Source organism: Neopelma chrysocephalum, unplaced genomic scaffold (genome assembly GCF_003984885.1).
Source record: "Neopelma chrysocephalum unplaced genomic scaffold, ASM398488v2 Primary Assembly neopelma1_45, whole genome shotgun sequence".
In the NCBI taxonomy this organism is placed as follows: Eukaryota; Metazoa; Chordata; class Aves; order Passeriformes; family Pipridae; genus Neopelma; species Neopelma chrysocephalum.
Window position 1 is genome coordinate 14,509,677 of NW_020897704.1, and position 16,778 is coordinate 14,526,454.

At 36.1% G+C, this 16,778-nt stretch overlaps 1 protein-coding gene across 3 annotated transcripts in view; it reads right to left on the bottom strand.

Annotated features, from left to right (window-relative positions):
• CACNA2D1 (calcium voltage-gated channel auxiliary subunit alpha2delta 1) overlaps window positions 1–16,778 on the bottom strand; it is a 383,935-nt gene that overhangs the window by 199,203 nt on the left and 167,954 nt on the right. For all 3 annotated transcript variants that reach the window (XR_003533601.1, XM_027679464.1, XM_027679465.1), the window contains exon 4: window positions 9,887–9,946. Coding sequence is in view for 2 of the 3 variants with exons in the window: in XM_027679464.1 (XP_027535265.1) it covers window positions 9,887–9,946 (60 nt within the window). In the remaining variant the exon portion in view is untranslated. The remainder of the gene's footprint in view (window positions 1–9,886; window positions 9,947–16,778) is intronic.

Consider the following 16,778-nt stretch of genomic DNA (forward strand, 5'->3'; position numbering starts at 1 on the left):
CTTATTAAACTGATGGGTTTTTGCTTCCAACTTTCAAGGTATATTTAACTGTAACTGATACATAGCTATTGCTGTGAAGAATTCTTTTTCTCTTGAACAGCATTTCTTCTTGGTGCCTATTCTTGACACAAGATGTTTACTGATGTGTAACAGTACTTTTTAGGATAGAGCATGCAATGCTTTATTCTCCAGAGAGAGTGTGATGTCCATGATTCAAAATAAAAGACAGATCAGTCCTGAACACAGTCTGCTATTCATCCATATTGTGCTTGTTAGAGCTGCCCCCAAGACACCCGAGCAGTGTCCAGACATGTTCTGTGGCATATCATGCACCAGGAACGACTCTCAACCAACTGTGCAGACAGGTCTACACCAGGTTATACCTTGTCTTGCTTTCTACATGCCTGCAGTGTTATCCCTATAGGTTTTACACTCTAACATATTCTTACATGCTCTGTTGTAATTAATGTAGACCCGAAGCATGCAAACAGCCAAATTTTATGCCTTGAAATATTATTTTCTAAGTTGCACCACTTCCTTCTCACAACTGCAGAAACTTTGAGCAGAAAGGTACAGAAACATATACACATTATAATTTAGAGCTTCCTAGATATCACCAAGAGAAGTCACAAGTATACTCTGAACAGTGATAATCTCCATCACTCAGTCCAACAATCAGGTCCATAGATTTGTTTTATTCAACAGTATAGATTTATAAATGTAAGCTTTAGAAATGCAATAAAGTTCCAATCTTGAGCTTATTTCTTAGAGAAATACATCAGAGAGACAGAATGAAGACTCCATCTCCTTCTGAAATGAAATATGCACCAACAAGAATGGTTTATAAACAGGAAAACGTACAGTTTTGAGAATACTTCTGTTAGCACAGGGTCACTTTACCTACTGCAGCCTTTCCTGGTGCTGCTGGCCCTCTGCCCTTTACTCCCTACCCTACACTTTTCAGTAGTTGGGATGTGCTGAACAAGCTATGGCTTTAGGAAGTCCCAGGCTTCGCTCAAAAATGCCCTGTGATCCTCATCTTCTTTAGCCACTGGTTTTCCTCTTTACCATTCGTACATTTAAAGAGCAAGTCTCCACCTTGCATTCAGAATCTCAAAACATGACTTAAATCAGTTGAAAGCCTTATGCAGCAAGGTTAATATCAGCAAATCTTTATATACATAGATACAGATATGGGGGGAAGAAACAGACTGCAAGTATTTGGAATTAAATCTCCCATGTAGCATGATCTCCTATAAAAAGGAAAATATTCCAAGTCAGCTGTCACCAGAAGAAATGTCAACAATCATCTTTTGGAATTAATAAATATATTAATAATGTTTTTGAAAAAACTTGTCTTAATCCAGTCTTTGTTTTTTTCTGTTGGTATCTCTCACCAAATTTAAAAAAAACCAAACCAAACCAAAACGAAACAAAAGCACTGTTTGCTGTAGCAACACAACTCTATCACAAAATACCTGCATATACTAGTAAAATAAAACTGAAATATTCTGTCTGAAAGATGGGGAATTGCTACAGCAAAACTTTCTCTAAAAATGAGTATTTTAGAATATTTTAAGCCTAGAGGTCATTTAAACTACGATACCCACAGCAAATTAAATTAAACTTGCCTATATGGAAAACATTCAGTCTGGTAGGAAAGTTTTACTGGAAGTCTTCTTTAACGTTTTATGTTGAAAAAAAAGTCACAGACAAAGCACTAAAAGTTTTATCTGGAGAAAAACCAGAATTTTGTGCAAGCCCAGAAAAATATCAATAGAGCCACCTCCTTAGTTTTACTGTTCCCATGTGTAACTCTTAAGAAATGTAAAACTGAAGTTATCCTCTTGAGATGTGGTAATGCCCAAAGGACTAAGAAGAGAATCCTACCTGAATTAATAATTCATCAGGGATTATTCATCTATTTTTAAAAGCAAGGATCCAGTCTGGATAAGTAGAGTCACTTTTATATTTATCCTTCATATTTTCAAGAAAGTTACAATACACAGTATTTCAGTACAGTATAATTTGGGACTAGCAAATGGCAAATGAAAACAGAATGATAGTGTTTTCTATAAACACATAAATCACAGCCATACAGTTGTCCTAAAGCTCTCAAGACCTGCTAAGTTCTAATGTCCCTTCAATGAGACTTGGAGTTGTTTGTGTATTTATTTACAGAGTTCTGAATTGTTGAAAACTGATAGCAAAAGTTAACTGGAAAAAAAAATAAAACAAATGCTTAACAGCTACATTTTGAGTGAAATCAGGAAGAATTTTTAAGCATGGAATTTTTATAGCATGATGTAGAAGAATGTTAGGTTATTGCTAATTTTGAAGAGTTTCTCTGCTCTGTGTTATACACATCTCTTGCTTTGTGGCCAAGTCTACAGAAATATCTGACACTACTTCCATCACACATCATCATTTTTTCAGGACGTAAAACAGCCACAATTCCACCTTTTGTTTAAATTCTAACGAGAATTAGACTATACTCAGGGGATTGACGGATAAGAATTCTCAAATCCCTTGAGCGAAAGGCAGCTTTTAATAATAGGGTTGCCTCGTACTTCCAGAGCATTTGAAAGTCTATGCAGACTGAAACTCATATTAAAATTTCTACTGTGTTTCAACTGCAAAATAGGGCAGATATCAAACATTTTCTGTTCTCAACTACTGCACAAGCCCTTGTTCTAGGAACACGGCTTCTTGGTAGTCTAGAGGCCTAAAAACTTTTAAATATGGAAACTTTCAAATATGGAAACTTTCCAATTTCCATGTTAGTTCCTTTTTCTCTTTCTAAAGGTAATGAGTTGTGACAAAGATGGGTCAGGATAATATGTGATGGGCAATGGGGAAATGAGTTTTCCTAGGAAACAGAGGAAACTAGTTTGATCCTAGTTATACTGGCAAGGACGAATCATAGAGAAAGATATTTTTAGTTTTGAACTGAGAATATTTGACAGAGAAGCTTACAGACAAAATAAACAGCATCCCTGAAGTCCATTTCTAGTTGATTTTACTGATTCATCAAGGGTAGTACAGCAGTGTTACCTATTAATTATATGGTATTTACATGAGCAACTGAACTTGAGGGTGAAAGGTAAAATACAAAACTAGTTTGCTTCATCTGTGCCACAAATTAAATGAACTCATAGAAAATGTGCACAATAGCAACCAGCAGAAAGCTTTTCTTAGCATATTGTACTTCTATATTGTAAACTTAAGAACCTACAGGGTATTAATAAGCTGAGTACAATAGTATATCTTGCTTTTAATAAGATGTTTTTTCTGAAAGCCCATTAAAGCCTCAGTCAAAACGAAGGTGATAATGCAGGTAGTTTAATAATGAGAAATCACACCTTTCTTTCTTTTCTTCTTAACCAGGTCCTTTCCTCCACCTCTTTTTCAGAACCTGTACATATTTTAAATTAGTTGTCTGGTCAATACGTAAAAACTGTATTAGATGTCTTTAACGTATTTGATTTTTCAGATAAAATGGAATGCTTGAAAGCCTCAACAAGGATTGAAGGTGTTTCTTCACTTTACTCTAAAAGCTTTTTTGGCAAGTTTCCAACCAGTGAAGCATTTCACTGAACAGATGAGATCCTTGCAATGATTTATATTATAAAGTTACACTCCTGTACTCAAGGTAAGTATATTAGGAGATGGTAAATAATCAATATCTAAAGACCAAAAGATATCACAGGAAAGCTAGCTCCTCTATGGCTACACATTTAAAATCCCTGCTTCTATATAATTTAAAATTCCTAAAGTGTGCAAAAAATAAATGAAGGATTGCAAATATGATTAGAAATGTGTTCAAATCACACTAACACTCATATTAGTGTAGTTCTTATACAGGATCATATTAGATATATTATAGAACAAAAGCATGGAAGAGATCTCCTATGGTAACCCTTATTTAGAGGAAATCAATGACTTCTAGACTGACAGACTCACCTGAGAGAGTCTAAGAAGTTGTATAAGTCCAGGTGAGGTAGCAAGCAGCAGTACTCTAAGTTTTCTAATTACATGGATTTTTTTTTAATTGTCTTTAAAATGTTTTTCTTGTATCTAACCAGTGCCTCCTAGATATCTGTAAGCCAGAAGACACACTGATACTTTGTGAAACAAGAATCCAAACATCAGGGGTAGGATGCTGGGGACAGGCAAGTGAACAGTGGGATCCCATTCCCAGGAGGGAATTCCAGAGAAATTCTGCACTAATCTGGTGACGCTTATGCCACATCTCAAAACAGACTTCAGCATGGGCATGTTCACAGTAGATTTCTACACTAAGATGAAACTGTCCTTACTAATGATGGAGATCCTAGGAAGCTGAGGTGAGTGTGCTTTGAAGGCTGCAACTACTGTATGTCCTGCCTCTCTTCGATAAACATTATTGAAAATAGTGCAGAAATGTTTGTTCCTGCAATACTCCCAGTGAACTTTCATGAGTCAAAAAGGTATAAGTGATTTGATAAACATCAAATAGACATCAGAACAACCCTTTAATTTCAGTAAATATGCTTTATTCTTATTTCCTCTGCACCTACTACTCCCAGTGCACACACATAGCTCCATCCCCTGAGTAGAAAGATGTCCAACTGCAAACAATCACTGACAGAAAAAATGTTATCTCATTCCTTTCAGTTAGACAGGCACATTCAATTTAAATTATACACAAATGAAAACTATAGGTCACAGACGAGAAGGTGGCACACAGCCCTTCAGAGAATAAAATAGTATCCTCCCTAAAACCTTGACCATTTAAATCTGTCAATTTAAATGAATCATTGCCATATTTTTTTTAAAGTCACAAAGGCCTTAGAAGTGTGAGGCATTATCCAAAATTAATCAAAATCAATGGAAGATTTATTTCACTGAATTTTGGATCAGAGCATTGTGTGAAGATACAGACAGCTTTGACATTTTGCCTGTGTTTAGTGTTATTAAAACTTCCAGAAAATTATAAAGTATATATGACTTACTAGGAAAGGATCCCACATCTGCTTTGTGCCTGTGGGGACCAGTTCCCTGTACCTCATGTCTGGTGCCAAATCTAAATAGTATCATTTCTCACAGATGCTCTTTGCACACAAGAGGAATACCAGAGGTACAATCCATGACAGAGCTGTATCTTCCCTCCGATGAGCTGAGAGAAAAAGGATTCTAGTTTGTTTCCTTCACAGAGTTTTTTCCTCTTTCAAAAGACAAAACATGTTTAGTAAATTGCCTCTTTACAGGGAAACGGTGTTAAAGTTGATAGTTTGTTGGGTGGTTTGTTTGTTTTTCAGTTGAGGTTTTTAAGATGCAATGTTTTAGCATTATTGTAGCATCCACAATAAATTACAGACAGTCCTGAAAATCTCCAATCTGCAAGATACAACAGAGATGCCCACTACTGCTCTGCTCTTGCAGGTCACTGTTTGGACCAATTCTTGTGATAGACTTATCTCAGTTATTCTTTTCATCTTCCATTTCTTTGCTGAGCAACTTTTCACTACAGTTTTACGCAGCCAACATTTCTACTAGAAAAAAAAATCATAATTCCAAAGTCCTATTCCCATGACTTTTGGTCATTACCTTTAAGCCTGGTTGGTACATAAATACCAGCCTGCATATTATCATCAGTGCAAATGTTGTCTCAGAAATACCAGGACACAGATAATCATCATTTACACAGAAGAATATAAAATTACAGTACTGATTTAAAGATAAGGCATATTGAAAGAATTTTTTGTGTTGCATTTTTATGTGATAATTAATTCTTAAAAGTCTGAGTTTTGGTCTTCATATAAATACGTGGATGTTAATAGGCCATGCATATAGACTCCCCTTGTTAAAATATCAATGAGATACCCCTAATGTTTATACATGTGTAAGTACAATTAATATTGCAACCCAACTGGAAACAAAATTGCTTTAGTTAACCAACCATTGTAAGGCAATCAAATGTGGTATCAAATGTAATTGTAGAAGACCCATTTGGGAAATAACAGTAATTACTTCATACAGAATTCTCCCTTCCTTCTTCCAGTCCATGTACAATTTTTTCATGCATCTTTATGCCAGAAAAATAACTGGACCATCACAAGTGTCAAACCCACCCCCTCTTTCACTCTGTAGTGTACATGAAATTTCAAAATGACAAGGCTGATTCATTTAGATATATTGGTTTGTACCTCTGAGTTGTAACTGCTTTAATCTAAAAAGATTCAAGTAGGCTTAATTCCCCCAGATGTACATGCAGCTAGGGAATTGGGCAACACCAACAGAATAGGAAACAGACAATAGCATTTCTTATTTGTCTGAAGCTAAGCACTCTTGATTTACCTTCATAAACTTCACAAATGTTCTCTAAAGACCTAATAGCTTTCTAACAGGTAAGTATTATTTTAGGGCCATAGTCGTAAACTGTAGTTCAGATGTTTTAATCAACTTTGTTCTTAATCAGGAAACAACATGTCACAATCCAATATTCCAACTCAGCAAAATCTATGATTCTACGAAACTGAAAGAAGGTAGATTTAGATTAGCTATTAGGATGAAATTCTTTCCTGTGAAGGTGGTGAGGCACCGACACAGGTTGCCAAGAGAAGTTGTGGATCTCCCATTCCTGGCAGTGTTCAAGGCAAGGTTTGATGAAGCTTTCAGAAACCTGGTCTAGTGAAAGGTGTCCCTGCCCACGACAGGGGGATCAGAACTAGATCAGCTTTAAGGTCACTTCCAACCTAAACCATTCTTTAATTCTATGATTTATCAAAAAGCCAAAATTTTAATTTTCACTTTTGTTTTTCATTGTTTGGTCTTCTTGAAGTAGTTGGAATATAATATATTATGGTAATAAAAATGTTGGAAGAAAATGTACTTTCAAGTAAAATTGGATATAAGAGAGATTTTAGTAGATGTGGATTTATATTTTTTTCAATAGTTTAGTCCTAACTATTGTTCTAAAGGACAAGCATATTTTCTCCTTTAGACAGACTGGACAACCTTTACACTGAATTATTAGCTGAAATAGCAAAAAAGAGGCTGTGGGGCCAAATCTGGATCTTCAAAGGTTTTTTTCCACTACTAGCTGATTTCAAAAGACTGTACCTGAGGATGCTGAATTTTTATTATACATTAACCTGAAAATAAATTCTTTAGTGCTTACGTGCTTCTTTTGCTGTGAACTGTGCAATAAACACTCATATTTAGAATAAGGTGTTAGCACAGGCACTCTGGCAGTCTTTTAATTGACACATTCCTTGTAGCTCTGTACAGACCTTGGTCTTATGGTCAGCCTTCTTTGCCCTTCCTTTTTTGAATATGTTCCACTCAAACAAGCTCATAAATACTTCACCAGGAGGAATGTTTGTGAAATTTTCTCCTTAAAACTCCATAGGCTATTATTTGGCTGCAATCTGACTGTCAAGGACATTGCTGATCACAAGCTCATTAGAAACAGAAATAGCTTGTCCCATGAGTTTCTTTCTACAGTGACTCATGTGCAATGCTGCTGGAAGGGCTTTCATCACCCAAAACCAAATCCTGGATGAGAAATGAACCTCATACTGCATGGTGTAGACCATTCATAATGCTATCAGAAGTACTTTAAGAACCCTCAACTGCACAAAGTTTTACAGTCTATCTTCTATTTTCCATCACAGCCATTAGGAGAATGAATCTTCCAGTGAAAATTAAGTTTATCCGAAAGATCTGTGTGCAAACTAATTTGAGCAGGCATTTTCTAAAAAGTAGGCCAGAAGAGAAGAAAGATTACTTCCGGCAAAAATGGAACAAATTAAATTATAAGAGGCTTAATACATTTATTTGAAATTTAATTGCATAACCTAATGTCAAGGTTATTATACGGTGCACACGGTTCTCATCCAAATTCAAAACAGTAAAGTACAAGCTTGGTTTGCAGTTACTTTATTATAAATCCAACCACATTTGTTTTTTCAATACTGATCATAGTGTTTGCCTAAGCCACAACATTAATATAAAATAACATTTCAAAATAATTTTGAGATGTCTCCTTGGCAATGAATGCTGATAAAATCTGAAGCCTCTCTGGTATTACTGACTTCTACTGCAAGGAAAGGTTAAAAAGAAATCCAAAGTCTGAGCCAGTGTTGTTGACAGGATGCCAGAATGTACCATAGAATCAAAATGAGTAGAAAGAGATTCTGACTGTATTCACACAGTTCTGCACTCAGCCCATCAAACCTGCAGGTTTTGTTTTCTATTCACAAGAGCGAGAGATTAGCAGTATTCTCATTATAACATCTCTATGGAATATGCTTTCTGTGGTTTATATGTATTAGAAGCTGTGCCTGAGCAGAGAACACACTCAAAAGCATTCAGGCTGTGTCCAGACCCTCTCTATACTCCTAAAGCCATTCACTCCTATCTGAATTGTATGTCCTGATCTTAAGAGAGTTTATCTGTTTTCAGATCTCCAAGTGCCTGAGTAACACTGGATCAGAATAGAAATTTGCGCTGCTTTTGTCTGGGGCAGAATTAATTTTCCTGCTGGAAACAGTGTTGATAATTTGAGGATTTTTTTTTTTTATTGCTGAGCCTTTTGCACAGTCAAGGTCTTTTCTTCATCTCACACTGCCCTACCAGTGAGGAGGCTGGGGGTGCACAGCTGACCCCAACTGACCCAAGGGATACTCCATATGATACGGCCTCATGCTCAGCATATAAAGCTGGGGAAAGAAGAAATGGGCGGGGGCAGGGGGAGGGAGGACATTTAGAGTGATGTTTGTCTTCACAAGTCACCATTAAGTGCAAACAAGCCCTGCTTTCCTGAGGATTGTTGAACACCTGCCTACCCATGGAAAGTGCTGATGGAATTCCTTGTTTTGCTTGGCTTCTGTACACAGTTTTTGCTCTACTTATTAAACTGTCTTTATGTCAACCCGCAAGTTTTCTCATTTTTGCTCTTCCAATTCTCTCCTCCATCCGGATGTGCTGGGAGTGAGCAAGAGGCTGTGCAGTGCTTACTTGCCAGCTGGGGTTAAACCATGACAACATTATAAAAAACAATTGTGCATTTAACTGTGTGTCACTATGATTCTAGTGGATGTGCAAACACAGTCTGGGTTTGTAGCAACCTCATGTAAAAGCACCATCTGCCTTTTTTTCCAAAGGAACAGGTAATAAAGGCATAGTAAATAACTTTGACACTTAGCAGGGAACCATAGCCTAAAATTAAGAAGCTTATAATCATGCAGCACAATATTAATTTGGCTTGATTGGTAATAAAAAATAAATGTTGTATATTTTACAATCATGTCACTTGTTTTCATTAAAGTCTGAAATGACTAAAGAAAATAATTTATTGTTTGACCAGGTTAGAGTCTCTTTCAGCTGCACTAGAATATTGAAGAGATGGTTATTAAAGTACAGAAAGGGATTCTAAAAAACAGTCTATGACTCCCAAGTCTTGTAGATAACCAAACCTTCTTGTATTAAACTTCTTCCTGCTTTTTTTCCCCTCCACATAAGCAAAAGACAATTTGTAAAAATCTTTTCCATGATTCTGTTTCAGTGCTTGGAGTAACACACTTTTAACTGATAGCAACCATCACTCAAATTTCTTCTCTATAATCATTCCCTGTGTGTCAAAACAAACAGATGTCTTGTGTACAACTTGGAGCTACATCCCTGGGCCTGTGAAGCTCCCTATGAGCTTCTGAAGGGAAAAGTTCACTTTAATCTCTAGTTACCCCGACTGAGACTCTGTTTGCAGAATTAAACAAAATGTCCATTCATAGTCAATGACTCCTCTATAGTGGATATACAAACAACATATTTGTAAGAATATGGTTAACATTTCAAAGATGAAAAATCCATGAATTTTAGAAGGAGAGAAACTGAAACTTACCCCAAACTCATCCCTCCACTGATGTGATGCTTGGTACTTCTCTGCTTCTTTAGCAAGACGCTGAAGACCAAGAGAAAGAAGACATAAATTTTAGTCTTTACTGATTCTTCACATAGCAAAGTCTTTCTTTTTTAATTTTTTCCTATACATGTTTTCTCTATAAAAATTATATATATCTATGCTTTTTTGTACTTACTTGAAAATTGTGTATATTTGAATAAAGGTGCACCACCTTACTTCAAAAATGCTATTTTCTGTATTATTTGCTTATTGAAGTACTATAATCACGCGTTACAAAACTTAACCCCCACTCCAATATCATTTAAGAAGTTCTAGTTAAGTTCAAAAACCACTAATATCCAGCTGGAAATACTTTCTCCTTACACACACCACCTTGCCTTATATATATTAATTTAATCTACCATCCAATGACAGGTACTTATTAGAATCTTAAAACACTGCATTATGGGCATTTATTTCTCCATTAAATCATTTAGCTTCAATTATAGAAACTACTGACAGCCATGTGATTATTAGGGACCCATAAAAACTCAGTAATTTGGACTAGCTGGAGTCCAGTCTCATGGATTGAATTAGCAGCTGGAGAGTAACAGGCATGCTCCCAGAGGGCATTTTTCCCATTTACATTAATTTGAATGAAATCCAGTCTGTCCACTTAAACACCACAGGAAGCAAAGCACAGTGCACAAGAATAAATATATGATGCTTTTTCTAATCAATCTCTTGTACAGACACAACCATTGGGGTTGGATGACATGTTCCTCCTTATACAACATCAGAAGTCTTTGAAAAAAAAATTGTTTGGACATGCTTATGAGAAGTTTACTATAATTTTGCACATAGAAGTTGCCAAGATAATGTGTGTTCTCCAGCTGAGCTGCACACAGCATTCCCCATGCCAACAGCCCTGGAGGCAAGCACAGATCCCAAAAGCAAGCCAGCTCACTCTGAAGAAGCAGCTACCTCATGTGAATGTACTTCATGTGGAATCAGCCATGTTCTAACTGTTGAGTGACTCACTTTTAAAAGTAAATTATTTTATAGCCTCAAAAACAAAACAAAACAAAAAACTGTTTTAGGGAGTCATGGTCCCTTTCTAACAGACATAGACTGACTATATCCACCAGATAAGTAGAGATGCAAACTCTTTACTGTGTAACGGTATGTGCACAGTAAGTTTGACGATCCTTCTAATATTCAGACCAATTCCTACACAAAATGAACTCGTGGTGTAAGTCACATTTTCAGTTGAGTCACCTTGTCAGTTCTTGCTAGCAACCAAAAGGAACATGACCAGAAAGTTCACATAAGCCAGAACCACAGAGATGGAGCTGTCAGAACCTCACCTCAGACCCGTCCCAGAGGGCAACTGCTGTATTACCTGATCCCCTGAGGGCAGTCCTTTTCCCCACTCTAACAACTACCAGGATGATACATTTCAGAAAGAAGAAGTTAGGATCTTTTCCTTTTTTCAGGTTTGTAATCTTTCTATAAAAACAGAAAAATCTCAATAAACCTCTGTGCTCTACTCCCACAAAATGTGTCCCCACTCAGTTGTTTTATTGTCAATTCAAATGATTCTTAGCTAACAGAAAGATACGAGCATCTTACAGGCATTGCCCTCTGGAAGTACCTCCACAGGAACCAAGTACCCCATTAATGAAAAAAAACCTAACTTCATGCATTACAGTGGGAAAACAGCAACTTTTGCACTGGATAAGCATCTACAGTATTTTCAGTTTTTTTGTAATACACTAGAATAATTTTTTCCTTCTAATTTCTTCACTTAATCTAGCCAGTTCTGCATCTAAATTTGTATATCCTCTGATGAGTTCAAGCTGATTAAGTCATATTTCATCAGACTGTAGCTAAGCAAGATATAACACTTACTGCAAGTGTAAATAGCTGCAGTTAACCCTGCCCTCAGATTTCCCTCACCCTCCTCTTCGTTGCCTTAAGGTACCTAAATAACCACAAACGACAGCAGAACCCAAATGCACTAACTAATAGATCAATTATGAAGAAAAATATATACTGACCATTAACATTACTAGGAATTATGCATGGAAAAACTCTAGCCAAGCTTGAAATTCCTCAGCACTGTTGGTAGATTCCTCAGCATATCTTCACTATCAAATGAAAATGCTTAAAGCAAATTTTTAAAAAAAGAAGATGTTTTGGGATGTTTTTGTTGTCTCAAATGTGGAATAAAAATAGTCCTCACAAAAGAGATACTGTATTTTTATTCTCCTTAAGAATTTTTCAGTCAAGTTGAAGTTAGAACCCGTCCTAACAGCCTAAGCAACCTTGTAAAATAACACTACATGCAATATCTACATCCTTTATAATTTAAAATATCTCCCAAAACGAGAAGCTGTTATTTGGGTATATGAACAGAGCTCTGTTAAAGGTACTCAAGCTCATACAAAAGTACAAGCAACCAGTTTAGAAAAAATAATAAACCATTAGAAAACAGCTGTTCCTTGACTCCTAAAAAGCCAAAGCCAACACCCTACTGGAAGTACACATGACCACAAGCCTATGCACCCAGGCTCCAGCAACACCCTGAGATACCTTTTTGATTTCTTCATCACTGCTTAATGCATTTGCATTACTGTATTTTGCTCTATTGTCTAATAATCTTTTTTTTTTTGTTCCAACTACTAGATAAATTTTTCAAAATTTTAGCTCCAACGTGTCCAACAGTTTAGCTGGAATGTACATTTAGAAGGTACTTCCTAGTACTCTGTATGTGAGAGACAATTAAAGTCTATCCAACTTAATATCAACCCCAGTACTGTTTTCCATGAAACAGGTCCTCATTTGATCAACAACTCCTATAAATGCTACACAAGTTATAAGTAGTTAGTAGAGTGGCTGTTAGCCAGGACTAGAGTAAATCTGTAAGTTGAGTGGTCACAAGAAAAAGATATCTGATCTCTCAAAATGGGGATAAATATTGTATTTTCACTTTCTATTACTGCATCAGAAAATCCTGGGATTCTACAGCTATATAAGTTGCATATGGAAAAACCATACAAAATCAACTCCCAGAGACCAGTCTACTACAGTAACCTGATGACTGAGCTCATCTCCAGCAGAACACTCCTTAGCAACACTGATGTGCAGGCTATTACAAGGACACAGATCAGGCAGGAATTTAATTTTCAAGAAATGAGTGTTTTAAAATACAGGCATTGCTGATACAAAGTCTGCATATGAAAAATCCTGTATCACTCTATCCTGTGCTATACCATATATTTTTAGGAAAGATAAGAGTATAAAATTTAAACAGATATAGATAGATATAGATATGTATAACGAAGCTAAGGTGTTTTCAGAAGCTTTTCGTTTCTGTGCAGGGAAAACATTGCTACTACAGCAACATGGAGCCTAATAACTGCGAATTCACCCTTCCACATAGAGAGCTTTGTTACAAGTCAGAGTAAGACATCAAGACTCTGGGGTCAAAAATAGCCAGATGGTTAAGCAAACGCAAGTTACCTGTGCCCTTTATTGTGACACAAGGGAGGACTAATTTTCCATCTCTCAAAGAAATCGTGTCTGCTTCCTTCTGAGGTATGCAAATGTCAGGTCTGGCCTTCCCTGTTTTCATGGAAGTGTCTCTGGAGAACACCAACAGAGAAGCTGCACAACAGCCGGCTGACATCTGGCACTTCCCATTCTCCCTCTCGTTACAATGAGGGTTTAATATGGCAACAGCTTCTTTAACACCATGACCCACTGCAGGTCCCCACAGATTTCTCCAGCAAATACTAAAATACTGGAATTCAAATTTTTATGTGTAAGAAAATAAGAAGGAATGGCTTAAAACAAACATGAAAAACAATATTTCTGCATATTAGCTTTTAATCATTTCTTCCTCCTTGCCTGTGTATTGTGTGCTGTGAAGATGAAAGCTGTGAGATGTTTTCATGTCTTGAACGAAGCTCTATCTAACATCATCTTTTTGGATACAGAGCATCAAAACCAAAACAACACTAAAAAGTGAAAAAGGAACAAAACCAAGATGTAACAGAAACATTCTGTCTTAAAGAACCCTACTTTGTACAGTCTGCTGGAGAATACAGATTCTCAGACTATGGCAGTGAATTTACTCTGAAGTAGTAGATAAACTGAGAAATTGTGACCAGGAAGAGAAGGCTGCAAAGGCTAACAGAATGCTGTAGCAGCTATTCATGTGCCTTTGTAGGATGCCTGGCACCTGTGACATGGTGCTTCTAAGTAAGGGATCAAAAGAGCTGATGGCAGATTTAGCCAGTGTGATTGACACAGTAGCTGATGTCAAATTTGAGGTGCTTGAAAACACTGTGATTAAATAAGCATTTGTTTAATAACTTTCCTAGATTAAACAATTACATCTATCTCTTTATTTTTTTTTAATTTTACCTTTTTTTATTTTTTTTTTAATAAGAACTGCTCTCTCGTTTTCTAAACAGTGTGCAGGGTGTATTATTTTCACGAATTTTCAGAATACTTAGCTCATCAATTAAAAAAAATAATATCCCTTGAAAGATATTCATTGCCCACAAAAAAGTATTTTAAATCAAACTTCGAAAGTAGTCAAGAGTTACCTTCTACTAGATTTCCCTAAATCTTTCAAAGAGAACAGTTACCTTTAAAGGAAAGCAGCTACTGGAAACATAGATAAGATGCAAGTGTTGTTATTCACTCCATCAGCCTATGAACCTTTCTTTAACTTTTAAAGGGATTACAAAAGATTACATACACAAAAAAATAGAAAAGCAAAACAGCAAAAATAAAGACCGAAAGCCCAGCTGCCATCAATCTCAAAGTGTCCATTTTAGAAGGTCTTGTCCCCCATTTCCAAGTGCACTTTACTATCTCTGAAAGGCAGCTTTTGATGCAGCACAGACTGCAAGAGAGAGACCTGAAGAATCTTTATCTGATCGGTAAAGATCAACTCCCTGGAAGGCCTATTCATCTTCCAGCCTTCAATTTTTTGCGTATATGTCATATTTTTATCTCTTCCTAGTCAGCACAGGATTCTGTCAGCAAATGGCCCAATTACAATTATATTCAGTACAATGAAATAAATCTCTTTCTCCGTGCTTCACACTCTCCTTTAAGTATTTTCTTTGAAAATAATATTCAACTACTTCTTGATATATTAAGCTATTATAAAATGTGTAAGCTTAGAGTTATTAGCTATCAGTAGCCTTACAAGCTTTCTAAAACACCAAATCTATGCATTTTTTTTAGGTCATTTTAAGAATATAAATACCCAGGGAGAATATATCAATATCAAGCTTAAACAGAACAATGTAGAACACACAATGAAATTCAAACACTGATCATAAAATTCTTTTCTTGCATGAACAGCATGAAAGCCATAAGGAGTATGTGTAAAATTGGTTTCAGACACAGTTTTCATATATGTATCTGAAACAAAAATATTGTTTTTCCATAGTTGATTATGAATTGCACATGAATTACAGGATGAGGAAGAGATTTTGTAAGACTCAGATAAGGTGTCTGAAGTGCCAGTGGAAGACTGATACAGCCTATTTCACTATGGGTTTAAAACAGATCAACAAATTCTAAAGGATTGCATTTTCATCTCAGTAAGCTGTTACTTTCCATATTAAACCAAATTAGAACTATTCTCTTCTGCCTTGATTCTACTGTCTTTATGTGCATGGTATGTGGTATATTTTCAAAAGAAGTCTTGGTAATGAATTATCCAAATATCCATGAATTACCCTATTGTATAAAAAGATCACCCAGTTTGTCTCAAGAGAGTGTCATTTCAACAAACAACAGTAAACTGGAAGGCCATCAGTCCAAAAGTGAGCATAGATGTGCTAGGGATAGCAAGACCATAATCTTCATACAAACACAGCTGGATTTACTTCTCTCTCCTTTATGACCATTCTCCTAGTGGGGCATGGGAGGAGTTAATAGGGACCGATTACCCTCTTACATGTTACTCTTATAAAGATATTTCCTATATGACCTTTTTATACAAAAGGGCATTCGTAATTATCCCTGCAATAGCTGACCTAGATTTGATGAATCTCAGGCACATCACTTTGCATAAGATGGCATTAACCATAAACGAATGTCTTAGACTGAACCAAAGACACATCTAATTTTTCTGGTTTAGATTGTAACCATACGTTTTAATATTTTCTTCTTGAAGTAATTTTGTTTACTTTTAAAAATATTTTGATCACTAGCACTGAAACACATAAGTTTCCATGATAATACATATTTCCCTACATCTTTACGTATGCTTTTCTGTATTCCATTATGTAAATGCCATAATCTTCAGTATAAGTGTAATCAGAATTTTAAACGTATTTTTAAGGGTTTTCTTGGTTTTGTTTTGCTGTTTGTTTTTTTTGGGGGGGCTGTTGTTTGTTTCATTGTCTTTTTTTTTTTTTTTAACAGTGACCAACAGTAGGGTTTTGGTTTTTGTCTCATCTGCATCTTGATTTTATTTCATGTATCTACACTGTGGAGTAACAGCCTCTCTTTACTCTGGCATCTGCTGTGCCACATGATGACAATCTGATCCGTGCTCTGTTAATGAGGATATCTGAAGCATATAAGGTCACAGAACAATTATGTTTATAACCAGTGTCCTGTACTCTCTATAGAATTCGTACGATATATTACTCAGCTACTCTCTGGGGACAGTCTCAATTTTGACATCTAATGCAGCAGTTGAGTCATATTCATACGGAAAAAGGGTATATTAGGGGTGTGCTGACATTGTGAGATTTACCAAAGCACTCTTCATATAAATTACTGGCCTAAATATATATATAATTTAAGACAATCAGGAATTAGCACAACTTTTCAAAGAGCTTGGACCACAACTCAA